This window comes from Enoplosus armatus, chromosome 18, assembly GCF_043641665.1.
Source record: "Enoplosus armatus isolate fEnoArm2 chromosome 18, fEnoArm2.hap1, whole genome shotgun sequence".
Taxonomy (NCBI): domain Eukaryota; kingdom Metazoa; phylum Chordata; class Actinopteri; order Centrarchiformes; family Enoplosidae; genus Enoplosus; species Enoplosus armatus.
In genome coordinates, this window is record NC_092197.1 from 9,238,400 (window position 1) to 9,266,133 (window position 27,734).

Genomic DNA, 27,734 nt, shown 5'->3' on the forward strand with positions numbered 1-27,734 from the left:
CCTTTCCCACTTCTAAATGAAAGCAGAGGGGTTATTTTCAAACAGAAAGAGGAGACTAATGGAATAATGTAAGAAATCAGTGTGAATGGTCTTTTAATTGAGGTTTTTTGTTTTTTTCAGTGCATCAATCACAAGGCACATTACTGAAAATGAATGAAGATAAATGGATGGGAAAAGTTCCCAGCGTGCATTAAATATTTAAATTGTATGAGCAGGGCCTTATTGACGAATTAATAATTCAATCGAAGGGACTGTGGAAGAACTGACTATACTGCGATCTTCACTTTCATGTTATGCATTTAGATGCACCCAAAGGAAGAAAAACCCTTCGCCCATGTGTGTACAGTATGTGTTCATGCATGTGTGACAGAGCTTTTCCCTTTTTACTTTCATGCCTCAGTGCTCCACCATCCTTTCAGACATGACTACATGAAGCTAGGAGCAGAAATCCTACCAGTCTCCATCCGATGATCACAATACATGTCTGCTTTCCAACAGTGCAACAGAGGTAACACTAACTGCCAACAGGTGCGCATAAACTAAAAGAAATCTACCAACCACACACATGATATATACGCATGTGGTTTAGAGACTACGCCAGCACACCACCCGCACACACACACACACACACACACATATGAATTAAGTGTCATTCTGCGTTTTTGACATGTAGTCCAGTCTTACAAATATTGATTGCAATCACAGTTTGAGAATCAATTAAATTATCTTCTGTTTCATCACATTTGATTATCTATTTGTTCTAATGTGCAATTCAGATGTAGACAAAGTGGCTTATGTAAGGATAGTGGCATCGGTTCATATCATAGCAAATATGTTTCTCCTCTCCTCAGCTCCCGCTATCCTTCTCTCACTATGTGACGGATAAATAATGTAAAGGACAGAAAGCTCATTCTCCTCTCTCAAGAAACACACATCCCTTAAAATCTCCTACATAGCCAATTATTTCTTTACGGATGTGTCGGACATGCAGCTGAAAGTGCATTTTCTTCTGTACAGCAATGGCAACATATCAGGATCTGAAAGTTTTACCACATACATTTTTTATATACTGTTTTTGTATTCAACAGTTTGACAGCTAACTACATTGCTACAGCTTTATAAATTATGGTATTTCATTTATCTTTATCTTTATTTCCATTCTCCCATCCTCTCACTCACAATCACAGGTTAATAACTGTACACTAGATGCCTCCCTCCCCTCGTCTTACTGTCTGTAACACACACACACCTGAGGCAGCCTACAGCCGATGCAGAGGTGGCACAGCCCGTGGATAGTGTGCATCACACCTCCACCCCCTCCTCCTCCTCCTCCTTCTCCAGCGTTCAAGTCCGCAGCCAGCACACACACACTGCGACGGTGACTTTCCACCTGGCCGGCCCCTCTGCAGCCCGAGTATCTCCACAGCTTCCTTTGTGCGGCTGAGTGTGTGCTCCTGGGGCTGTGCTCCGATGGCTGGGTGGACTTAAGTGTGTTATGAATCATCTCAACAGCGACAGCTGCCCAAAGAGTGGCTGGGGTGGCTTTAGTCTTGCAGTGTTCAAAATGTCAGATTTCCAGGTGACAGTCCAGTTGAGGTGGCTCCAGATAATGATATCGTGACTCACCTTGCTGGAAAACAACACGAATCTGGCGAATGTCCTTGAAGTCTTTTTTCTGCCAAACTGGCCTTCACTCTACATCAACTTTCCCCAAATGAGTCTAGATTCAATCTTCTTGGTAACAGTCCTTTCTGCAAGATTGGCGTCACTCTGCCACTGACCTCCGACTACAATGTTATCCATTCAAGGTTTGTTAGTAACGACTCCCATCATCAATGCACTTTCCTGTGTGCAAGTTTTTATGAGTCTGTACCTGTCATTTCATCCACAGCTTCATGTCTTCCTCTTGGCTCCCTTACAACTCCAGTTCAACCTTCCCTTCTTCTTTCCTTTAACTTTTCATCGCTCTCTCCTCTTCTTGCATTTGTTCTATCCTGTAACACACCGTGCAGCTTCTCTGCTCTGTGGCCTGAACAGCAGCAGTTGCAGTAGCTCCTGAGATCAGCTGTGTGAGAGTGTGTGGCGGCGTCATGTAGGCGAGACTGGCGCTGGCTTGGCCTGCTCAGGCCACACTGTAGCTCCTGGCAGGGGCGCTCATGGGAACTCTTCAACAGCAGAAGAATAGGAGGAAGTGCCTCCCACCACCACCCCCCCTTCACACACATACACACATGCACTTACGCATACCTCGCCACCCCACAGCCAGGACAGCTTTGTGTGTCTGCCCCCGATAAGGCCAGTTTGCTTCCTGAGTCCACACTATGAGGCTGTGAGAGGTGCTATAGCTCTCAGTCATTTGCAAATATACAAAGTAGTGACTAACGTAGGTGGCACAAGTGAGACATGTATGAATAAGAAGGAGAAAGGCAGGATTTTTAAGGAGTGTAGTAGGAGTAGGAGTGTTTCATAGGGCAGGTCTGAGTTTGCAAACTTATAAGAGCAGACTTAAACTCCAGACCATATTTGCACTGTAAACGAAAATGTTTGTGATTGCTTAAGACTTTTGGGTCTAACGACTTTTAATGACCACATTTCCCAACAAAAGAGTGTGACAGCAGTATTGTTTGTGGGAACATACTTAACTCACACACACACCTCAGTCAGACTTCACACCTCATCAGACTCTTTCCACCTTAGCTCCCGTACTCCCCAATCTCCATCCAGACATTATGCTTGTTTGTTATGTTTTGAACTTCCATATTTCCTCTGCTTTTCCTTTCAGCTGCCCCCCACCCCCCACCCCCTCACCCCCAACCACACAGTACGGAAATTCACAGGTCTGCGACCTCTGACAATCTCCCCTCCTCTTCCAGTTATCCAAACATTACTTTTTATTTTTGTTTTCAATATCCGTATGCCTGGGAAAGAGGTGGTAATCTGCACAAAAATAACAACAAACACCTCAGCAGCAGTGCAAGAAAAAGCCTGTTAAATTATGGCTAAAACAGTGGTCAGTCTAACCCCTAGCAACCCCATTAAGTCCCAGCTTGCCTCTTTTCCTTTCTACCGTTTGGATGTCTGGCTCATGGAAGGAAACATGGACAGAGAAGTGACAGAGAAAGAGAGGGGTGAAAGAGGAGCGATGCTGCACTAGCCTCCACAATGCTAATAAAGTGGCAGAAAAGGCCGTTGTCTTAACATCCCTTCATGCCAGTAGTAATGGCAGCTTTTCCCTGTTTGCCTTTTCAAAAGGGCGAGGGGTTACCCGTCAAGCACACAAAAAACACTTTCTCTCTCTTTCACGCTGCGCTGTTCACCTCTAAATAGGCAGAAGGACGGATTAGAGGGAGAGAAGAAAGGGAGAGAAGAAAGCATGTCTTAGGGAGAGGAGTGAAAAAAGAGTTTGAAAAGCTTGTCTATGAGCCAGACGAGGCCAATCTGGTGTTTAGTAGTGTGGGATCTCTCTCTCCCCCTCTGTCTCTCTCTCTCTTTCTGACCTGAATAAACAGCTATCAAAGGAGGAGGCGTCTTCCAAGCCAGTGAACACACAAGATGGGTTTAAGGCCAAGTTCAGGGTCACAGCTTAGGTTGTACTTAAAATCTAAACTGTAGAAGCTCAGCATATAGAGTCATAACTACACCACGGTAACAACATTTTGAAGGTGACACTTTTCATAACATGAGACAGTGAGATGACTACAAACCTAAAAGAGCAGCCCCATAGCTTTAACCTTAGACCACTAGACCACAAATTAAAATGAAGTTTTAGTGCTTCATAGAGTCATAAATATACAGTAAAACAGTGGGAGACTAACGCACCCAAAATCATCAAAATATATATAACAAATTAAAATGAAATAAAATAAATCACCAGACTAAGAATCTAAATCCATGCTAGCTGCTCTGAGGATCATTTAGGCACAGCGATGCCTTGAGCAGAAGAAATATATTTACAATGTTCGCCATCTTGTTTAACATGTTTCAGTCAACCTTAACCCTAACCTTGACAAACATTGCCATCTATAGAGTCATGCAGAAATGTCAGAAATTTTCAACCTGAGTAGGACAAAGGTCTTTCTAAAGACTCTCATTCACTCATACATACACACAATAACACATCGATGGCAGCGGACCTGCCATGCAAGACGCTGACCATCTGGAGCAATTTGGGGTTGAGGGTCTTGCTCAAGGACACGACACGTGGACAGGAGATTAATGGGCGAGTCATTCTCATACCTGAGCCACAGCAATCCGTACAATATAATAAACACTGCAACTATAGCTATGTGCATCCCATCTAGTGTATGTGGTTTGGGCTGTAACTTCCTTCAAATTAAAAGACAGCTTGGGGCAAGGATAAGCACTCGTACATCCTGAATCTAGCAGAGAATATACGAGATTTAGGAGCAGTCAGGGCCCTGGGCCTAAAATACTCACAAAGGGATACATTCCGGCAATGAAACTAACCATTCTTCATTTATTCTGAGACGCCGGCCAGAAACTCTTAGCTCTCTGTCCTCTTTTCAGCTCACCTCACCCTTCCTTCCCATCTTTCCCGTCAGACAGAAGTGTCAGACCCATTTTCACAGAGACGATTTAGGAGCTAATGCTAGCTGACAAGCAAAGTGATGCAGGGGGACACGTTGTCCAGGACGAAACTATTGTTAATATTCATGAACTCTCTGCTCCCTGCCAATGACATGATCCTATAGCTTTTTGTTTTTTGCCTGCAAACATAATTGGAAAATGCTGACATAGAAACTGAGGAGATGAGTTCTTGTTATGCTGCATGTCAAGTCTTTAATTTCTGGTTCAGGTGAACATTGTTATGAAGTGAGAAAACATTTTCTCATACTGACATTTTGGAGATACTCAAACATTTCATGATGCTTTCTACCAGGCCAACATATCTGTGTTTACTTTGACTGGTAAAGTGAACCTTCTGTAAATGCCTATGAAGCAAGATAACGCACACAATTAAAGAATGAAGTTCTTTGATTTTATCAAAAAGGCACTGCACTACACTACAGAGTTTCTCTAAATATCACACTGATTAAAAGCCACAGTAAATGATTTCACATCACAAAATGTCATTCCTTTGACTATGACTAGTATTTATCCCAAATGCCAACAATTCCTGCCTACATTACCTTCAAAAGCAAACCATAGGAACACCTGTTTTTTGGATTGAAAATTGAAAAGCTCGCAGTGAGTCAGTCAGAAGCAAAATAACAGAACTTGATTGGTGTGACATTTTTTCAAGGATAATTTCTCCCATGTGGTAATTATCTAAATACATAGACAGACATAGAACAATAATTTTAGACGAAAATGTTCGGGAAAGTTGTAAAAGTGTAGTCAGTGGATAGGAAAATCTTCTTGAAATAGCCTTGTGGTTTTCTGAAGGACATTCCTTTGTGGATATCAAGGATTATCTTCACCAACATCTGAAGTGTCCAAAGCCTTGAATGAGCTCTTGCGTAAATCACTGAAATTATTCATGTGTAAGGCCATCATCAAACACTGAAAAATGTTTGAGTAGGTAAAGAGTGGGCAGTTAATGATACCACAGAGCCCTTTGTGTAGTGTGGGTGATGGCCATGGGGTGACAGAGGGAGAAAAGAGAGGGAAAAGAGAGGAGGAGGAGGAGGTGAAGGAGGAAATACGCAGCGGTCTGGAAGGGAGCAAGGACGAGGCAACAGAAAACGAGTACAGAAAAGAAGAGAAAGTCTAAAAGGTTTTCCATTCTCCGCTAATTTAGTCTGTGAATGTGCCCCCCCCCCCTCCCCTAACTCTCCCCTGAGACTGTCCCACACAAACCGCACAATCATCTGTTACTCTGATTCACCCGGAGATAAAGAGGAACAGAGAGAACAAGAAGGAGAGGGGAGGGAGGGGGGAGGACGGAGAGAGGAAAGGAGCATTCACAAATACGGATGTAAAACTTTTCCATCTCAGTGCTGCACCACATCATTACTGCCCTCTTCACCTTCCATATGACTTCAAAAGCTGCTCATACTCTTGAGATACTATTGCAGCACTGTTATTCTGACAGCAATGTAAGGAATGTAATGACTCTGTTCACTGTGCCAAGTACAGTGTATCGGGTACACAGAGCAATAAAAAAGGGTCAAATGCAGTGGTACTACTTTGTGAGATAAGTAATCCCTAACTGGTGTTTCTGCGTGTACGACCTGCATTATGTGTAGAGAGAGAAAGAGTGTGTGAAAGGTGAAAGTAAAGTGAGCTCCTCTGTCTAATCCTGTCCAGTCAAGCTTCTTAGCTACAGTAACTCCATATGAGCACTGCTTTCCACAGAGTCCACATCCTGGAGGGTTTCAAAAGCAACACGGATATGGTTCACTGACATACCGATCTGTTGAATAGTCCTAACTGTCACAGATCCTTGTCACTCCAGGAGTCTCAGTCATAGTGATAATGTCCAAATGAAATTATAACAAAGCATTTCACATGAATTGACAATTGGACAACTTTGGTGATTAGAAACTAACCAATTACAGTACTTTCCCTCTTTACTGTACTACCAAATAGAAGATCAAACTAAAACTGCAAAAGGTTCTATACATTTGATTGGTTGGGTAATTCTGAAGTATGTTATAGTGTTAGTTAGCTAAACGTAATAGTGATACTGGTACTGATAGGTACTGACAGCACTTGGTTAAGGCTAGAGAAAGATCATGGTCTTGGTTTAGTATAGAAAAAAGTGCACCAAACATTTAACCGAAACCACAGCCTTTCCTTAACCTTAACCAAAGTTAAAGTGTTGCCTAAACCTAAGCACAGACAAGACTCCAGTGCAAAGTTTGTGCTTTGTACCCTACGACTTCTGTGCGGTACATAAATGAAAAAGCGTTGCTTATGAACATAATCCAGCAAGCGATTATATTGCTAGGGGACAGACTTGGCATGGCATGAGCCTGCAAGATAGACTACTTTCTTTTCACTACACACAACAGCGCTGTTGAAAATAAGGATACCACAGAAGACGAGCACAAATAAATTCTTTAACTACACATGGATTTTATATTTTGCAGCTGAATGTCTGCTGGGGAATGCTGACCATTGCCAGTACACATGGGAAGACTGTCCCTGATTCTGCACCACCACCAGTTGTCAAAGCACCCATGAACATCCCTAAGAAAATTCCTCAAAAATATGAGCCTATCATAATTAACTCACTCCAACAGCGCAACAGTTATAGTGAAACAAATTATTTTGTTCTGTAAGCAGTATGGTGGGACATTGAAGATTTAAGGCTTCACTTCTGAGTGAGAATGTAAAGTCTTTTTGTGTCTGTCTGTGGCGGCACATGTGGAGCAGAATTGGGCATCTGTCTTGTAGCAGCCGGCCAGGCCATGTGTGGTTGTGGTTTTCACTGTCTCTGTTCTTATGGTCTGTCAGTATGTTTTATTAGGCTACTACTTGTGCTGAAGTGCTGCGCTCTTCAACTCAGGACCCAGTAAGTTTAGTTAACCATGGAGGAAAAAATCTTCCCCCAAGTCCGTTAGTTTGAAGAAAAGCATGCAAAAAGATGCAGCATTCATAGCCAACAAGGCAATCCTATCTCTGGTGTGACTCTGGAGGAATGGTCAAATGACTCAGGGAATAAAGATTTATTCTCTGCCAGCACAACTGGCACACTAGACTCAACTATAGTAGTTTTGACATGATATTGCTTTTAAATACAGTGAGAAGAGGACAAATGATCCAGTTTGTTTAAAGTTTCCTTATACCAGCCATCTCTATTTTCTGTTATTTTCAAATTCATTGTTCACGTCATTTCATCGTTGAGAAGGAACAAAGGCTTTAGACATGTATCAGATATGCCCTTTAGCTTTCAGGCCTCTGGGGGGGGACAGGCCCTTGCATTGACTTTGACTGACAGCTGAGCTGGCAGTGGGACAGTAACATGATTGTCAGCATCATGCTCGGTTAACTATAGCTTAAAAGCTAAGGAACAAACAGTGTAATGATAGCTGTAAAAAGATAACACTAATTCACATAAAAAAAAACATTACACTGTTCAAATAGCTACAGCTAACTAGCTAACTAGCTTAGCTGGTTAGCGACTGCACTTTTCCATGATGGACCTTTTCTTTACTAGCTTGTTCAACAAGCCAAGGTGCAAGTATTGTAGGCTGCAGCCTGGCTGTTAAAATGAATTGTTTTGATTGGATTTATGGTTTGGATAATGGAAACTCTCTGGATAGTGTGAACCTCTTGCATGATACACCCTCCCAGCGAGGCTCAACAGCGGCTAGAGCAAAGAAGCTGCTGGCAAAACCATGTGTCGAGGCCAAGAGTAGAGAAAGCAGTGATAAAGACTGAAAATAACATATTTACGTTTACCATTTGAAGGTCCATTATGGGTCTCAAACCATACTACAGTTGATCACCAATGTCTTTACATATAAATACATTTCTGTTCCTATTACTGTCATTATTGCTGCTGTTGTCAAGCAAATACTGGCTTAAATAATCAGTCTCCTATTCCCAGCTGTAAAGTGGGTAAAAGTATCATCACTCATGCTTCAGTGTCTCTGTAAACAGTTTAAGTGATCTTCCTCATTCATTTTTAATTAATTCATGGCTACCATACAGTCTACAATGTGGAAATTGAGAAAATGGATTTTAAAGAGACGTCAAACTTGAAATATTAAGACTGAGAAGCCTTAAGATGTAAAGGATGAGAGAGGAGGGCACAGGAAGGATCTGTGATGTCCATGAACTGATTTTAAAAACTGGCTTCATATACGACGGCTTAGTTCTCTTTTCCTCTTTCTCATGACAAACAATCATTCTGCTCCACATGTGACTCACACGCAAGTGAGCTTTTTGACAAATATTGTCTTTCAAGAGATGACATCTTGCTCCATTCACTGCTCAAAGCTCAAACGCATGATTCAATTAGTTGCTATGGTTGCTGAGAATGTGTAACATGGAATCCATGCAGTAAATATCCTACTGAAGGCATTTTTATGCATGATGAGTTTGTTGGACATGGTGCAATGTCACGGGTCAACTACTTCATATATATCAAATACAGGCCTATCCATTCATTGTGCACGCACATGCAAAGGAAATAAATAAAAACACATAAGGGCACACGCAAACTATCAACAATCAAATAAATAATTAAGTTATGCACCTGTACAGAGAAATACTCACAAAAACATCCAATAATTGCAGCAATAGAGTTAATAGATATTTACTGTATGCACACACACCAACACACTCCTGTTGTTTCTGTTGCTGAAGTTCACATGTACCCACATACAAAGCAGAAAAAGCCAAAGATATAAGCATGTTTAAGCTTTACAAGCACACACACACACACAAGTAAAAAAGGTTTGACTGTACTTACTGTTAAGCATTGCATATTCTCAGGGCGATTGGTCTCGGGGGCAGCACCATGGTTTGACAGCACAGCCTCTGAAATGTAGACAAAGGAATCACGGGCTGAGACAGTGCCTTTAGAGCACATTTCTCTCTGTGCCAACGCAAAACAGCCCTCTGGATGCACAAAAATAAAGTCCTCAAATAGTTCTGAGAGTCCATAAAAGTGACTCAGAAAGATAACAACAAGCAATTATGGCAACAGTTGTCTGGAGCAGCCTGCACTGGGCTGGGATTCAAACTTCAGAGCGCACATAAAAGGCAAAAAAACAGGCCAGTCGAGTCAAGGAAAATCCCGTAGGATGCGAGGATCCAACAAACTGCCCAAGAGAGGAGTGGAAGTGAGAACAAGTGAGAGGGAGGGAAGGAGGGAGGGGTGAAGAAGAGAAAAGGAACTCCTCTCTCACTCTATTATCCGTCCGTCACAGGGCTCCTGGGAAGTTGCTATGGTTACAGGGACTCACGCCTCAGTGTCCTTTTAACTATTGCTCATAAAGGCGGCATTCAGCTTTGGGCCACAATGCAGATCCTCCTCTCTCTCTTTCTCTTTCTGTCTCTGTTTTTCTACATTTCCTTCTATTTACATCTGCCTACATCTTTTACTTAATATACATCTTTCCTTTGCATTTTCTGCCCTTCCTATTTGTCTCTCAAACTGTCCCCCCTACAACCACTACCTCCTTCTTCTGTTTGGGGTTTCTGTCCTTCCTTTTATTCCTCTGTTTTCTATACTCTTCCATCACACCCCTAGCTCCATCACCATAGGAGAGAAATGATCCTACCCCAGACTGTGAAATGTTATTTTCCAAACTCTGCCAACCAAGTTGAAACTGCCGTAACATGGGTCAAAGAGTGTAAGTGGATAAGTACCCTTCTGTTAACCTCATGAAAAGTGGGAATAATCACATTACATACAAACACATACCTTGAAATGTCCACTTAAGTAGCTTTAAAGTACGAAAAAAGCACATTTTAACACTGCATTACAGTGTGGTATATACTGTATATTTGTTTGCTTGGTGCAACACTGAAACTTTATCACACTGATTCTGAATAGAATATTCAATCCACGACACCGTCTATTATGCCTTTACTGCTGCCTGAAACGGAAGCTTCAAGATGTTTTGTAAATCATTTTATTCTTTTGACTACAATAAAAGTATGAGGGACCACACAAAGCTTGACAGCAAAGCGCACATTTGTAAGAGACTGGAAAACGACAGCATCAGTCATTTCACAAATGCCCAAAAACAACATATGTTTACGTTCAAGTGACAGACTCCTCTAGCGGCAGTAGTAATTATGACTTTTGTCCATTGGGAGCAAAGGAGGAAGTTGGGTGACGTTATGATAAAGCCAAAACGTCTGCATCAGGGTGGATGTGTAGTGTGATAATGTAGGACTTTGCCACGGGGAACTTTCCTGTTTCCTGTTTTTAAACCGATAGTCAATATTAGTTTCTTTTAACCGTGACCACGATCGTTCCCCAACCTTAACAAAGTAGTAATTGTAACCAAGATGTTTTAAACCCAAGTATTTTTTTTAAACCCAAATCATGATATTTTTGTAACCCTAACCAAGTTGCGTTTGTTCCTAAAACTAACCAAGTTTCCACATCGCACTTGTGTAAGTTGCATATTGGACCATTTTTGGCCCCAAACTAGTTGATAATGTCATAAAATCAACATTCAAGTGAAGAAACAACAAGCAAAACACATTTTTGACAGCTTTAAAATGTATCTGTAGTATACTAAAGACAGTCAAATAACCATTACTCAACATTTTGAACACAGAGTCTACTTTCCTCTGTAACCCTATAGTTTAACCCCAGAGTAAAAGGCCCGATCCCATAGTTTCAGTTGCCATGGTAACCCAGAGGCTTTTTTTAAAAAGGGATTCTGTCACTTGTGAATCTAAAAACCTCCAGGGGTCCGGCAAAAAAGAGGGGCTAACCTGGCTGGCATCAAGCCCAGGAGAGGAGTCTTTTGTGTGGATAAGACATCAGTAACACAGGGCATATGAGGGGAGAGACATGGAGCAGATGGCAACGAGAAACATCCAGCATGACTGACATGAAAATGGGGGAAAGAGAGACAATAAGAGACGGAGACAGTGGACAGTGGGAAAAGTCTACATAAGAGAAATTCAGGGAATGAGAAAAAAAGTAGTAAGAAAAACTGAGAAGATTAAAGACAGACAGACAATGAAACTAGACGGGGGGAAAAAAACTAAAAGAAAAAGAAAAAAGAAAATTATGCAAAAGGCAAGAGTAGAGAAAAAAAAAATCAAAAGGTGTTGGCAGTCTTCTGCAGTTGAGTCAGCCAGTCTCACATCTACCAGAACATAAAAAGCCCTTGACTCTGCCCAAGTCCCTCATTGCACCACTCGCTCACTTGACACCCAGTCCCTCTTTTCACCTCCTGTCGCCCACAAACAAATAAACACTTGATGGAGAGAGTGGAAAAGCCAAGACGGCAGGAGATTGCCTCCACTTCACTGTTTGGGTCTCAAAATCCCCTCAAGCATCAATAAATTACCGTTTTAATCAAGATATTAAACACTCAAGCATTCAAGAAATTGTGCCACTAACATAATGATGAGTGGATGACAGGTTGCTATGTGTGAAACTATTGCCCATGTTGGCAACCAATCAGCACATTTCAGTGAGACATGCTTAATGTCACAGAGCTTAAAGAAGTACAGTATCTGACTGACAATAATTAAATATGTTGGGCTTTTTGCCAGCTGTCTTTATGTCTATTTTTTACAAAGGATGTGATCTTAACTGCAAAAGGCAGAGAGGACAGAATTCAAACTTGTTTGTTTTAAGAAGGAAAAACTTACTTAGTACACACACAAAATAAAACCAGATTCCTCTCCACGGTTGTTTACATGCTTCATTTAAGATGCCAACATTCATACTTAGTAATGAATGAGATTTTAAATATAGCAAAGCACCCTACTTTGGTCAAATCTCACTGGAGTAGTTAAGTTAGTTAAATTACTGAAAATTAAAAACATTGCAAAAAGTACAGTAAAAGCTATACAGTAAATGTACAAATTACTTTTTTTAAAATACCTTTTATTAATAAAACGTAACTACAGTAGATCAAGTTCAAGTTTATTTTGTCATTTCAACCATGAATGATACAGCTGAATGAAATACTGTTCAAATTAAAATGAATAAAACTGTATACAATATGGATGTATCAAAAACTTGACTGAAAATTCCACTTTAACACATCAGACTGGTATTTAATATTCTGATACATTTGAATAAATATGTGGTAAACTATATTAAAATGATTTTAGATATGTCGTGTGTTTAGAGTACTCCTATGTCTACTGTCGTTGTTGTTTTATCTCTTTTGACCACAAACTAGTTTAGTTTAGTGATCCAGTCAATCTGAGAGCTTTTTGGCAATGGCTGGACAAAGGCTTCGATTTATTGAACGACTAGACTGGGATGTTTCAAAACAGGGCTCAGCGTACGAGCGGACCTCTTTCTGCACAAGTCAATTTCTACACACAGACGAACACAACAGAGGGGTTGATACAGAGATCAGAGTAACAGGGAGAAAACCATATGAGAGCAAAACAACCACATACAGACAAACCACCGGAGGTCTGAATAATGCAGCATGACTGACGCTTGGTGCAGCAGAGTTTCTAGTAAACAGAGCTACAAGATTTTTGGGGAAATTGCCATTCGGTTCAACAAATTAATGGAAAATGGAAGGCTAAACGATACAATCAGTCATCATACCGGAGTAACAGTGCAAACATATAGGCCTGTACATTGTTCAAATTCACATTTGATCACATATCTATATACTGTATGCACATCTGTATGATGACTGGGTAAACTCTCAACATCTCCTTCAAGATACAAGTCAATAAAAACTTAAAGGTGCCCTGTGGCGTTTTCTTGTACACAAACAAAAGTTACGTTTATATTTAGTGTTTCACATCAAATGCATTGTTTGTATCCTTGAGGCCTAACAGAGTGCACTCAATAAAACATCTGAAAATCAAATTTTTGAAATATTTTAAATCATGCATTGTTGACATCCATGTTTCCTTGCTAGCAGTCTTCTTCTTCACTGCCTTTGTTGGTGCATTTCTATCTTTCTATCTTAAACTGTCAATCATCCACTCGTAGTGACTAAAGCATGATCAATTTTTTATGGTTGTGTTTAGGCAGTGGCAGCACTTGGTTAAGGTTAGGGGTAAATCATGGTCTTGATGCCTAAACTTAACCACAGACGGGAGTCTTGATGCGCATCGTGGGCTCTGGAGTCAAAACCCTGCGCTCTGTACTCCCACCATCCACCCCTTCTCCTCCCTGCACTAAATAAATCTAGCACCTCATTCACTTAAAAAAATGTTGCCTGTGAACACAATCCAGCCAGCCATTACGTTTGACTGCACAACATAATTGGGGAGACAATTTAGTAATATTTAAACATAATTTCTAGGAGACAGGGTTGGTGTGCCTGATACCAGCAAAACAGGGACCCACTTGTTATAACATTGCTACTAATGGTCAAAAACCCCACAGGATACCTTTAAGGTCTCGATAGCTAAACTCACTTGTGTTCACTGACAAAGATGGCAAGAAATAAAGCAGTAAAACAGAAATCAAGCTTCAAACGTCCCTTCAGAAAAGCACGGTTTATGATTTCAAGATGTTTTTCTACAGTCTGTGCCAAGCATCTACAAAGTTCCCCGTTGGTGTACATGTTTGTGAAATGTGAAATGGGACTCTGGGACATTTTGTTGATCTTTTTTGTTGATTTATTTTGTTTTTATTGTTAGAATTTCAGGTTTTTAACATTGTTTTATGGTTGTAATGCAGACAGCATATTTAGGTTCCTCTTAACTATCTTTAAATCAATCAATAAACACATTCACACTTCAGTGTGTCCAACATGAGTAGTTTTACAGTTACCTTGTAGGTGTTTTTGTTAAAAACATCGGTAAATGTGTGGCTCATCTCTAGGCTGAAAAGGTGAATGCAGTCTTGTGCCTGAGGGTGTTTTTGTTGGTCAATGAACAAATTGATCCTTATTTAATTTAAAAGTACTTTATTTGTCGCCTAAGGGAACTTCATTTTTTCACTCTGTTATTAATTTTTTACACACACACAGGCCTGAAATACACACATGCACACAGACCTATAGACATGTATATTAATGTAGACAGATGCCAGAGCAATGCAGCAGCCACAAAGCACAGAGTCCAGAGCAGTTAGGGGTTCACTGCCTTGCTCACGGGTACCTTGACAGTGCCCAGGAGGTGAACTGGCACCTCTCCAGCTGCCAGTCCACACTTCGTACCATTGGGACCGAGCTGGACTTGAACTGGAGTTTTTTAACACTGCCTCACATTCAGAAAATAATTTATCCCACGGCCTATGGGGATCATCAACATGCTCCAGAAGTCCAACAGTGTGTAGATCAAAGTGCTTAGCTTTTTTTAAATAGATTTTTAGAGGTAAAATATTCTGCATCTTTAACATATTTACTGGAGGATGAAAATAATCCCTGTATGCCTTCATACAAAATACTAAATCCACCAGGCCAACCACTCTTTAGTTGCAATAAATCAATGAGCCACTTTCAAGATTTGTTGACATGTTTATAAAATCCTTTGCCATCTCTGGGACACAAGTCATGTCCTAAACAACTGGACTGGTTGGGAAATATTGGGGATGATGTTCTTTTCACCATGAACACTGACGAACACTAGCCAGCGTGTCACCCACTGAGAGCAGGATGACATGCATGTAAGTGATTTCATTTAAAAGCTAACAGAGTGTTATATCGTCCTTTTTCAGCATCATCTTTACAGAAGAGCTATTGGATGCTATGAACCTAACTATGCTAAGGAAGGACTTCTGCATTATTCAATAGCATTCACTTGAGTGAGATAGTATGGCAGATGTGTAGATGACAGGTTTCTGAAGGATTTTTATCCATGCTAGTGGTATGGCCCTAAGGAAGGCAATGTCTGTCTGACGGTCTATTGGTCGGTCCACCACTTTGGACCAGACCTGACTAATATCTGGAAGCCATTGAATGGATTGTTATGATATTTTGTACAAACTATCAAGAACCCCTGACTTTTCCTCTAGCATAACCACAAGGCTGACATTTGTGGTGCAGAGTGAAATATCATGGTAAGCATTAGAGTTGCTAAACACCAATCATTGTAAGCATGTTAGCATGCTGATGTGAGCAAATAGCTCAAGTACAGCCTCACAGAGCTGCTAGCTACAAGCATTTCCTGTTCCTTTTTGAGGAACTGATCACGACTCCATTCTCCAAGAGAATACAGCTTCCCAGTTGGTTTGCAGGAGGTGGAAAAAATAACAGGAACATATTACAATTTATCGACAACACCAGCAGAAACTATAATCTCAAATACCATAGATTAATCAACAAAGGTCTGACACAGAAAACTGAATATAATAAACATAAATTAGTTTTTATTGAAGTAACTTTATGCATTATAAGGTGTTCCTATTATGTAGGTGTTCTTATTTTGTCCACTCATTTCATGTCATGAAAAGTAGGACATACATGCATATTGTAATACAAACATCTAGCTTGGAAATGAATGCACAGGTAATGCACTGTACTGTGTAATGTTCACCACATTCAATTAGATCCCTGAGAGGAATGCAGTTTGTTTATGCATGAGTTATCTGCACACTACCAGCCCAAAGCTGAATATATTTCAAACATGACACAAGAGTAACATTCAAATTTAAGCATGAGAGATGTTTGTGCCCTGGTCTCTGCCTGACCCCAGCAACTGCTGAGCGACTGACTCATTTATTGCATGATGCCACATGGAACAAGACAATGTGATGACTTTTGGCCAGTCTGGATAGCCGGACAGTAGTGATTGACGCATTTCATTTCCTGTTTGTGTCCTGAGCGAGGCAGAACAGCCAGAAAGGATTAAGTCTGCTGTCTGTTGACTCAAAGTGTTGAATGATTGTCCCTGATAGAGATTTGTAAAAAGGATTTGAAGAGAACAAACATAGAAATATTCAGAGACTGTGATGGAATTTCATATCTAGCCTGAATAGTACCTCCAAATTCATCAAATCATCAACTTCAACCTTTGGGTATGTTTTTTTTAAACTAACAGAGTAAGAAATCCCCAACAAGATCATAAATATTATTAACAAGCACATGAATTCTGCCTTAATGCCTTTCTTCGTCTTAAATAGTGTTTTACACATTGACAGCTGTCTTAAATGTTTATGGTATCATTTGTGAGCGTAAAAGCAGCTACTGGTCTCATCCTCTGTGTACAAGCCTCTTTGTGCATGAAAACCAAGTTATCACTGCAGGGAAGATGAATTTAGCCGGCCTGACCTCATTAATATGTATTTTGGCATGGTTAAGATGCAACAAAAGGGGAGGTTGCTACTCAAACTGACAACTCTGAGTACAAGAAAAGAAGCGAGCCAACAATGAGCCGAGATACTTAAAAATATAGATTTCAAATGGAGTATTTCTTTAATGTAATTTATTAATTATATATTACATATTTATTGTTTCTTAACTTAACACAATATTGACAACTTGACTAAGGCAAAAACAATATGGAGTACTAAGCCTATGTTCTTGGCGTGAGAATGATGTGTCATTCGACACAAAACTGTCAGCCTGTGCTGTGACACGAGGAGAATATATGAGCAGAGATGCTTGAAATGGGCAGGACGAGAACATGTTTGTTCTCCACATGAGTGCGCCCCTTATTGGCAGTCACACTCCCTCAAGTCACGCCCACTTAGTTCTGCCTACCTTCGGAAGGCTCAATATGTCTGCCCATCAGGAAATCAATTCTAATTTGCATCGCGTCCATGACGACTTTCAGCCGTCTAGGTTCATTGCCTCTGACCCTAACACATGGAAGTGTCCGCCCACTGGGGATTAAAGACTGTGGTATCTGGAGGTTTGCAGTCTGCACAGATTCATGCTTGTGATGCACAGATTTTGGATTGTAGAGGTGGCAGCATTCACTGTGGTAAAAATGTCCCTGCATTCTGCCACCAACGTCTTGTTAAGGTCATCATCTGTGATCACGGAAACATTTCCTGTATATTGAGCATTCACAGCAGCCCATCGTTTTTTGTCAGCTAAAGAGGGGCAAATTTCATTTCTTCATGGACTAAGTTGGTCAGCTGGGCATTATGATTGATGAAGTTTAACTACATGTAGATTTACTGGAGTCCATATCTTCTTAATTTCCTTTCATCTTTTCTTTGAGTTTTACTGCAGAAACCATCAACTGATGCATTTACAGTTTACTAATTATGCATCACATCCTCAGAGATTGCCTTGCCTCTAATAAACTGTGCTTGGTCTCAGACTGAGAGGTGGCACCCGTTTAAAGGACACATACAACCATAGTACACTAACACAGGTGTTTACACTCACTATGCCCGTAGAGAACATTGAGATTGGTGACATCATGTTTTTCACGGCATAGCTTTGCCCAATTTCACCCTGAGCAGAGGTCTAATCAGCCACAACGCAGGGCCTCTCAGATTTCACACCAATTCCTGCAGAATTCTATGCTGTTACATCTTTTCTCTTTGAACATGCAGCTCATACGAGATAATATTTTACAAAAAGTCCATTAGGGTGAGACTGACCTTTTTATGCATGAGTCTCAGGTTCCAGCTCCTTGTGCTGGTTATCTGCTTTATTTCTTAATTTAAAGACATCTTGTGCAAAGGATAACATATTACTTATTTAAATGAGTAAGTAGTCCACCAACTCTATTGTTGGTCTGATTAGACCTCGTCTGTGTAGGCGTGGTCAGACTGTGTTTGACTAACATCTGTCTGACCCTCTATTAGTTTTTGTTGTGTCAATTAGGGTTGGAATGATTACACTTATCATGAGCCTTTCTCACAGCCGGCATTTTGACTTGGAGGTGTGTTACAACTGAATGCTAACACAAAAAGTAGTCAGACATGCTTTAGTGTTTTTTATTTACAGACTGTTGTTTATGACAGTGCATTCAAAATATTTGATCATATATTTTTTTTATCTATTATTATTTATATTTGTTTTATGACAGAAGATGTCAAATTAAATAGATGATCGTTTCAAAGTTGTAGAAAGTGCCACCCAGTAGCGCAGAGCTCAGAATGTGAGTTATTGGGTTAAATGCTTCACTTCAGGTCAAGTGGACATAAGCCCGGGGTCAAGCATCTGATGCATGGCATGTCAGACACATACTCACCAGCACATTGTCTCAACCACCCCCTCACTCCTCCATGTCCAACCCCTTCCATATAATTAATCACATAGTGTACATTATAATCGGCTGATTTAAAGGCACAGCTTGCCATCTGGAAAAGCCTGGCAGTGTTTATGTGTGTGTGCGTGTGTGTACAGTACGTCTGGACTATATTCATCTATTATGAAAAGCGAAACACGTGTGTGTACGATGCAGATGACACACTTTTTAAGCATGAGCCCAATGGGTGTTCTGCTATTTTTGCTTTCATGCATATACGGACCACCTGACCCACATCGTAAGCTTGTTGGAGGGAAATGAATTAGCCACGGTCAAAAACACACACACGTACATGTCACTGTGGGTCAGTTGTCTGCATTGACACAAAACGGAAGCCAAGACAGCAAAGCTAAGGGAGTTTCTCAAACACTTGCTTTTTTTTAAAAAAATCAGTAATAGATGCAATGACAGGAAAAATACACATATGCTTGTGCACAAACATGCACAGATGAGCAATTACTTAATCTTCATGCCTAATGTTCCAAAAAATATCCCACCAAACCAATGACCGCCTAAACTAATAAAGAGACATTAATGCTAAGTGCTTTTTAAATCTCCACTGATAAGTAATTAATTAATTATAAGACTAAGCACTGTTTCTCCAAACAGGTTGCTTTTGCTGCTTTAAGCATTTGAGGCAATTTGAAAAAGCTTCACAGTAACACAAACAATCATTTATTATGAGCTTTATTTTCCTCTCTCACTATTTTAATAGTCTAAACATGGACCACATGTGTGTAACAGGCCATGAATATGAAATACAAGCCTACAGAATAGTGTCTGAGTACACTGCAAATTAGATTTAACTGTTGCTTAAAAGAGGTTTCTACCGCTGCATAATGCCAAAACGGGTCCTGAAAATCAACACTAATTGCCCTGTCACTCCTTATCTCCGAAATGTTGTTTGGCTGCCACTCATGCACAGCCTTTCTATTTCAGTCTCTCAACTCGTGTTAAGCAAAGTTAAGATGGCAGCCTTTTATTGTAGCCCTACAGTGTAATTAGCTGTCAACGCTCAGTGGATAGGTTTTGTTATGGAAGCATGGAGAGTCTGAACCTTGCAAGAGGAAAGTCTGTCTGAGCCACAATTGTAGAGTATGAGAAGCTTGTAACAATGTAGAGTATAATATTTATTTTCTTGTAAATGTGTCAATATGGCCAAAATACAATAAATAAATGGGTCTGTAGATGTCTTGCATTCAGTCTGGTCTATTTGTGCATTCAAATTGTTGTCTTTCTAAATACTGAATGTCCCAAGCCACCCATCAGGTCAGGATGATGCTACATCATGTGCAGATATGCTGCTAGCTTCCCAGTCCAACATAATTCTGCCCCCAGGGCTTTTTGGCCTGGGACTGTCCTGGCTCTGAACTGGCACAGGTCTCTGAATGAGAGATTAGTCAGACACACTGATCCAAATCGTGCACCTCTGGTGAGAGTCTGTGCACATTAACATGGATTAATCTAGCAGACCAGTAAAAGACTTGTTTCAACAGACGATGTTTGCTTGTAAAGTTAGACTTTTCTTTCAAAGTGGATACGGCATTAAAGAATTATAGCCATTTAGCTGTTGACATTCATTGTCTTTGAGGTCAACAATAGCTGGACAACTGCTGCACAGAGCTTCTGGCCAAACAAGTTATTCCAACAGTTGTAACTTCAGCCTGGTTTGTCAAAAATTACATGAAAAGGAAATCCTGTCTTGCGATGCAAATATACAGGTAGTATATGCCCTTTGTATGTACATTTTCTCATTGCAAAATAATTACATAAAGGGTGACTATAAACTGGTCCTGTAGCTGCTTGTTGGAAAGTAAGTGTGAACTAACTGTTGTTGTTTTTAACTCCACTGATTCAATTAACAAGATGATTTTTGACTGTGATTGATGTTTTAAGTTTTAGCTGTTGTTTATCTCATTTAATCTTGAACAAATGTGAGGATAACAAAACCAAATTGGTTTCACTTCCCTACCACATCACGTTTAACTACCTAATCCTAAACCTCATTCTTAACCATTTACTTGCTTAAATTTAACCCTTGGGGAATGTATTCTCATGATGAATTTGATAAACAGTGCATTTCTGCTTGTATTTAGGACAAATAAAATCTTCATATTATATGTATACTGACTACAACATGTTATTGGTGCTGATTTTTGGGTTCATTTCATTGGATTTAGCAGTCTCAGCATTGTGCAAATTCTACTGTGCTGCCTGGTGAAAGAGTACAGGCTGCACCTCCTTCACCCAGGGCTCTGAGGTTCTGCATGAACAGTGCATACCATAATTCCCCTAAGCGCTGCACAAAAACACAATACACAAACAAACCAACCAACAGACACACATAACCAACTACAACTATCCTATCTTACTGGGCAGCTCCTCCTGAGCACCCAATAAGAGCAGAAATATTACTACGAGTTTGCCATGAAACCTATAAAAAGTTTCTTTCCCCAAAATAAGATATACACTCCTTTAAATCACTTTAAAAGTACAGTTTCGGAATGGATATTTTTGAAAAAGAACTATTCATTTGTGTCAGAACACTTAGAAAAATACAGTAAAGGATGTTAGATCTAAAACTGGCACCATTGCTCGAGAGTAGTTAAAGAGAGTCAGAGGAGAGAAATGATGACAAGCAGCAAAGATTATAAATTAGCTTTGAATCCAAAGCATTACAAGAACACGGTGAGCCTGCCAAGCTCCCAGTATGCCCCTACTCCCTTATGTAATGCAGGATTTCCCTTAATGATATACCGTATATATTGCAAATCATAGACTTCTATAAGCTGGCAGCTAGTGTTACATCAAATTATTCATTCAGTAGAAGCCTTTTTGCATTGTGCCACAGCGCTGGAGTACATACAATGACAAATATAGTGTTGCCTGATATCAGACAGAATTGTCAACTCGTTACACACTCGATTTTCCCTAACCAATCACAAGAGACCAACGTATCCGCCTGAATCTAACTTCACTTTAAGTCGACACTGATGCATCGCCATGCCAACATACTGGTTTTGCTGGGGAGGAGTGGAGCGAAGTAAAAGCAAACTACGATGTCGGGCAATATTGAGAAGACATGCCATCTACGTAAAAAAACATCTCTTTGAATAAATGCCTCCAAAGCAGAGTGCTGCTCGGAAGTAACTGGTACTTTTACTTCCGATGTAGTACAGCATCTACAGAAGGGTCTATCTTGTCTATAGCGGTCGCCATTGTTTTGACTACTCCTTGGTTCCGACTAACAGCTTGACAACGGCATCAGTCCCACCGTGGTGCTGATTGGCTAAACGTTAGTTCCCCCCGCGGTGCTCATTCGATAATCGCTTTTTCAACCGAGAAACCGCTGTTTCATGTCATGATGCCAGACCAGAATCAGCCAACTCAGTGCAGTGGGCGGATTCAAAGGTCTGGACCCAGGCAAGCCAGAGTGAATAAGAATAAGACAGTGATGTCTCAGAAAACGGAGAGAGAATAAAAATAAAAATACAGGGAAAAGGCTCAAGGATATTCACAAATACATGAATAATCAGAGAGACACGAGACACACAAGATACAAAGGGACAGAAATACATACAGGGAGAGAGAGAGAGAGGATGGACTCACACAGAGTGATATTGTAATGATTGGGATTTTGGTCATTCCCATGTTAGTGCATGTCATGGTGCAGCAGTGCCTCCATGGCCTACATTCTGCCAGCTGGCAACACACAAGTGCATGAATGAGTATGCACCCCCCACTCACACACAAACACAAACACACACACACATGGATCAAGTGAGACAGTAGTGGGCCAGTATTGCCACTGGGAAACATAGAAGTATTCTACATCCATTAATAAAGCCAAACATGCTGTTTTTCCTTTTTTTTAAACCATGAAATCAATGGACTTAAAATTAATGGACTTAAAAAATAATGTGAAATTAATGGACTTAAACCATCCTTTATTGCGCTGTCTCAGCAACTGTGACGACAATTACTAAATTTGTGCTATAGTTAAACACCATTCAGCCTATCAGCTCACAGCTAAAAGAACTACTTGCCGATGTAACCCTTGAGTATAAGTCAGGATCCCCTCAAGCGAGCCTTGTAATGGTTTCCTGCTGGCTGAGTCTTGAGTCCAATCTGATACCCCTGTCCCAGTTCCATCCACAGAAGCATAAAACTAATTTTAAAGTTGTATGAGGCAGATTAGCCTAGTTCAGCCAAGCAGTGTAAATTGGGATGGGTTAGCTAACGTCTTAAGATATCATCGTCATTCTCATAACCCAGAATGGAACAATGTGAATAAGCAAAGGAGAGTCAATGGTACTGAGAATGGGGAGGGTGAAAAAAATTGTATGTAGGGGTATGTGCATGTCACTGTGTGCGTGATGTGAAAGATTTGTGCATAAGTGTGTACAAAAAAGATGGAGTCATACTGCAAGTTAACCACTAAATGGGTAAGCTAATCTCCTTCAAGGGTTTTCCATGGAAAGCAATTGTGACCAATTTAGCTCAGCATGAGAAAATTAGATGAGAAATGGCAGATTAGCAGCACACGCACAGAGTAACAAAGATAGATTAAAAGTCATGTCAGCGAGAATAAAAGCACACACGAGAGAAATAAGGGAGAAAAAAACGAGCAATAAGAGGGAAAAAAAGAAAGGTGAAACAGTGAAGAAGCAAAGGGAGGGAATGCAACAGACCAAAAAGGAGTCAAGAGAAAACATTCAAACAGCATCCTCTAAAGAAAACAAACCACTTTGCTGCTTTGCAATGCAACATACAACTTCCAAAATATCCTCGTGTGCAGTGAGTACAGTCAAGTATGATAACACAAACATTAGTACTCACCTAGCCTAGGCTGCCCTTATGGCTGGCACAGAGGAGCATAACTCCAACACACACACACCGCCACCACCAACGTGAAACTACGAGTGAGTGCAAACATAAGTAAGAAGAGAAGCAGCACTCGAAGGTGGACAAGAGAAAAATAGATTTCCAAACTAATGTGTCTGAGAGTGTGTGGGTGTGTGGGTGGGTGTGTGTGTGTGTGTGTGCGTGAGTTGGGTGGGTGTGTGTCTGTGTGTGAGGGGAGATCCACTCCAGCAGCGAACGGTATGGGAGAGCTCCGTCTCTCTCTCTCTTTCTCTCTCTGGCAACTGTGACGCGTCAGGGTTTCGTCCAGACCCCTCCCTCCCTCCCACTCTTTCTGTCTTTCCTTCATTCGCTCTCCCAATCCCTCTCTCTTTCCCTCTCTTAATCCCCCGCTTCCCCCGTCGCCCCACCTCCCGACCCAAAGACTGATAAAGACTTAGAGCCTGGCACACACAAACATGTGAGAATATGTACATAGCATGTACTTAAAGTACTTAAAATGAGTTGCGTACTTATAGTTGTCATATTTATCCAAGATTTGTTTGACCCTCACACACTGCTGATTGGCCATTAGATTACTATTATTATCTATGTGTCCTTTTTATGCAATTTTGATTAAAGTATTTTGTACGCTGTTGTATTTTATTTGTAACTTTTGTGTTCATACTGTTTTCCCACGTCTACCTAACTTCAGTAGAGCTGGATATCATTTGAATAAATCTGTGAAATCAGTGCCAATATGACATCAGAGTTTCTCTACTGGCATCAAAACAATACATTGTTTGATACCTTTGTTTGGGGAATATAGACACTTACATAAAATATGCCAACGTGCATCAGTGTTAAATACAGAACTTTGCCTCAAATAAATATTACTTATAGATAGAAAGGTTTCCTGATTTAAATGAGGAAATATCTGATCAAAGAATAAGCAAGCAGGCCTAATAATCTGACCAAGCATTCGATGCCAACTTTCGATACTTCACACATTTCAATGTTCACTAAGACGGACACATGTCAGTTACTTAGTTAACTTATTACTTACTAATTAAGTTAACTTACCAGTGGAGTGGCAGTTGTGTTGTGTGGGCACTTTAAGATGCTTCTTCCTCCCCAGCTCTTCCCCAAGTAGGTAGTACCATCCTTGAACCTCCTACAGCACACACACAAAGAGTGTGAAGAGACTGTATATGCGTATGTGTGTGTGTGTCAAGCGCATGGACATGTATGCACGACTTCAAGCTTGGGGATTCAATCTAATGAGAACTAAATTTAAAATGAATTCTCTATGTGAGGGCATAAACATGTTGTACAGAAACACACACACACACACACATGCACAGACTCAATTTGCCTGTTCCTCCAGGGCTGCAAACACTGAACACACACACACACACACACACACACACACACACACACACACACACACACACACACGTACACTCACCACTCACAATGCTTTAGCTTATTCCAGCAGCTGATGCCCCCACTTCTGCACTTCTGCACTGTGAGCCAGATGGTGTGTGTGTGTGTGTGTGTGTGTGTGTGTGTGTGTGTGTGTGTGTGTGCCTGTGCACATGTGTGTTATGTGTTTACAACTACTGTACGTGTGTTACATAAAGTCATGCAGGCTGTGGCAGGGGGGGTCTGATTTGTAATCCTGATAATGTGGACACACTCTTGCAAACAAGGACATACCAACACTGTTGTAAGCTCTGCCATCATTTCACTTTGTGTCACACATTTATTACAGCGCGCACACACACACACGCATACACACACACTGCCAGCCTCCTCTTTTGTACTAAATAATGTGATGCCATGGACAGTGACAATAATCTCCGTTTTAAAAGCATCTTATCTGAGTGGACAGATTTCTGCAGGCTGTGGGACAAGGGGGGAGGACGGGCGGGGGGACTTGTATAGAGGATGGGGGAGGGGAGGGCATATGTCCTGGAAGTCAGGGAGGGATTTACACCATCATTCAATATTACCCTGCACATGTGACAAAGGGAGAAAGAGTGGGGCAAAGAGTGGAGAGCTGTTAGTCAGGAGGGAGACAGATGAGAGAGATGAAAAGAGAAAGCAGGAAGTGGCAAAAGGGTGCAAACAAATGACAAGATGTGACAGGCAAGCGAGGCAGGTAACAAAAATAACAGCTAGCACTCATGAGCTCCAACTGTTTCTGAAATAAAACAAGAGCACAGCAGAGGGAAACAGAAAGGGATGGGTTTAAAGGAAGGGCAGAATGAAAAAAAAACAACAGAAGAGAACAGCGGATGTGGTGGGGGGGTGAAGAGATATAACTCCGTGTGACTCAAAGCTAAATCTCCCTCATTAGCATATTAAGCCAATTAAATATTCATTGGGATAAATGTTAGAGGAAGGAAGCCATAAGCCTGACTAAAATATTCCGTTGTTTGTTTTCCCCACTGATGTGGATGTTAATTGAAACTATAAAAAAGATTTACTGGAGTGAGTTTAAGAGAGAACACAGGGTTTTGTAAATTTACAGCTGTGTTCATGCTTGTTTTCCTCAGTTTTATGTCAACTTGTAAGTCAGCCTAAAAAAACACAATACTAATAATAATATAATAAAAATGGCAACTAATTCAAGGCCTTTTTAATTAATGCAAAGAACTCTTTTCGCGTCATTCAAACTTAGCAAGTTCAGACATCTCAAAGCTTGGTTTAAATTGTAAAAATTAAAGGAAAATACTGATGATTTCTATTTCTAACACATATTTTTTGTATTTACAGGTCTCATAGTCAAAAAAAGAGGACAAGAGAGAAGGTTTTTACTGTACTTCTACTGGAGTTGGGTTCTTTTTTTCTGCAGTGATTTGAAGCCCAGAATGTCATGTGTCTTAAACCACTGCATCACCAGGACACTCATATTTCTACTTCACAAAGAGCCCTAATTGTAGGGTTCATTTCAGCAGAATACTTTATTGGTAAAGGGCAGATGAGTGCAACAACTGATCCAATAAGTACAGAAACAGACCACTGGATGAAAGTTTTTTTGCAATTTCTCTGAGAGGTTTTCTCAACTGTGCGGTAACCATAATGTGCATACAGGTTTCCTGCTTTCTCTAAATCCATGACAGAAGCTGGTTAGTTTGACAGTAAGTACCTAATGACCTTATGTGGCCTTAAAATACACGCAAATGCAGGCTAAATGATGTAATAACATACTTAAATTATAAAGTGCTGAGGCATTACATAGCAAATATTTGCAGTGGTTACTGCGTTAACGTGGATGCTCTTTTTTTAATGTGAATATGTGGTTCACCACGGGAAGAAAATATGCACGTCTGCAAAGGCAGAGGAAAGACAGTTGGATAAATTAGAGTTGAATAATTAAACAGTGAAGGGAAATAGCTATGATGAGGATATACTGTACAGTGGAGGAGAACCTATTCTAACGCAGCCAAAGAGCAAAGCTGAACTCTTGGACTCACATTTATCTGCTATTACCTGGAACAGTTTATAATAATATAATCTAGATTATAATAATATAATCTAGCGCCACCATCAGGTACATTTTAATTTGTCCATTCAATACTTTGGTTCATGACTAAATACTTGCAAAACTAATGACACATCTGTTTAGTGCTGATTGCCATGGTCCTAGATGGGTTTTGTACTTGTTTTGGTGGTATCCGTTACACTCAATGCGGGTGGCCAACATGCTGGTGAACATAGGGGAGCATTTAGCAGCTGAAGAGACAGATATTTCCTTCAGGAGACCAAAAACTGAACTAAAAGAGAGTCGAACGTCGGACTCACAGCACCCACACCACCACACAATCCGGCGCTAATCGCCGCGACACCTGGTTTGGTCTGAATGTAGCCATACTTGTTTTAGTATCTGTGTTCAGTGATCACACCATCTAGAAAAGCACAGAAGCCTAAGCAACAGTTAGGAATTGTTCAGTATGTGTGATGAGAACAGGATGTGCTGTGTTTTTGACAGCTCAAACACAGGCTGACAAAAGGAATCGGCTTTGGGCTTTGTTGTCTTGTGACAGAAAACAACAAAGCGGGTCTTGTTGTCATTGCAGTACCAGTGATATTAAAAGTCTCCCAAGATTTCTATTAAGATGCAGTACTTGTTCATATTT

The 27,734-nt window shown here is 40.6% G+C and overlaps 1 protein-coding gene across 2 annotated transcripts in view; it reads right to left on the reverse strand.

The window, feature by feature from the left end:
* Nucleotides 1-27,734, reverse strand: part of rgs3a (regulator of G protein signaling 3a) — a 138,644-nt gene that overhangs the window by 95,806 nt on the left and 15,104 nt on the right. Inside the window, exons 7-8 of one of the 2 annotated variants that reach the window (XM_070924095.1) lie at nucleotides 24,673-24,763; nucleotides 9,386-9,453 (exon numbers count right to left, since the gene is read on the reverse strand). In XM_070924095.1, the coding sequence (XP_070780196.1) occupies nucleotides 9,386-9,453; nucleotides 24,673-24,763 (159 nt within the window). Of the gene's footprint in view, nucleotides 1-1,249; nucleotides 1,505-9,385; nucleotides 9,454-24,672; nucleotides 24,764-27,734 lie in introns of those variants that run through there. The other variant, XM_070924096.1, reaches the window with a different exon arrangement.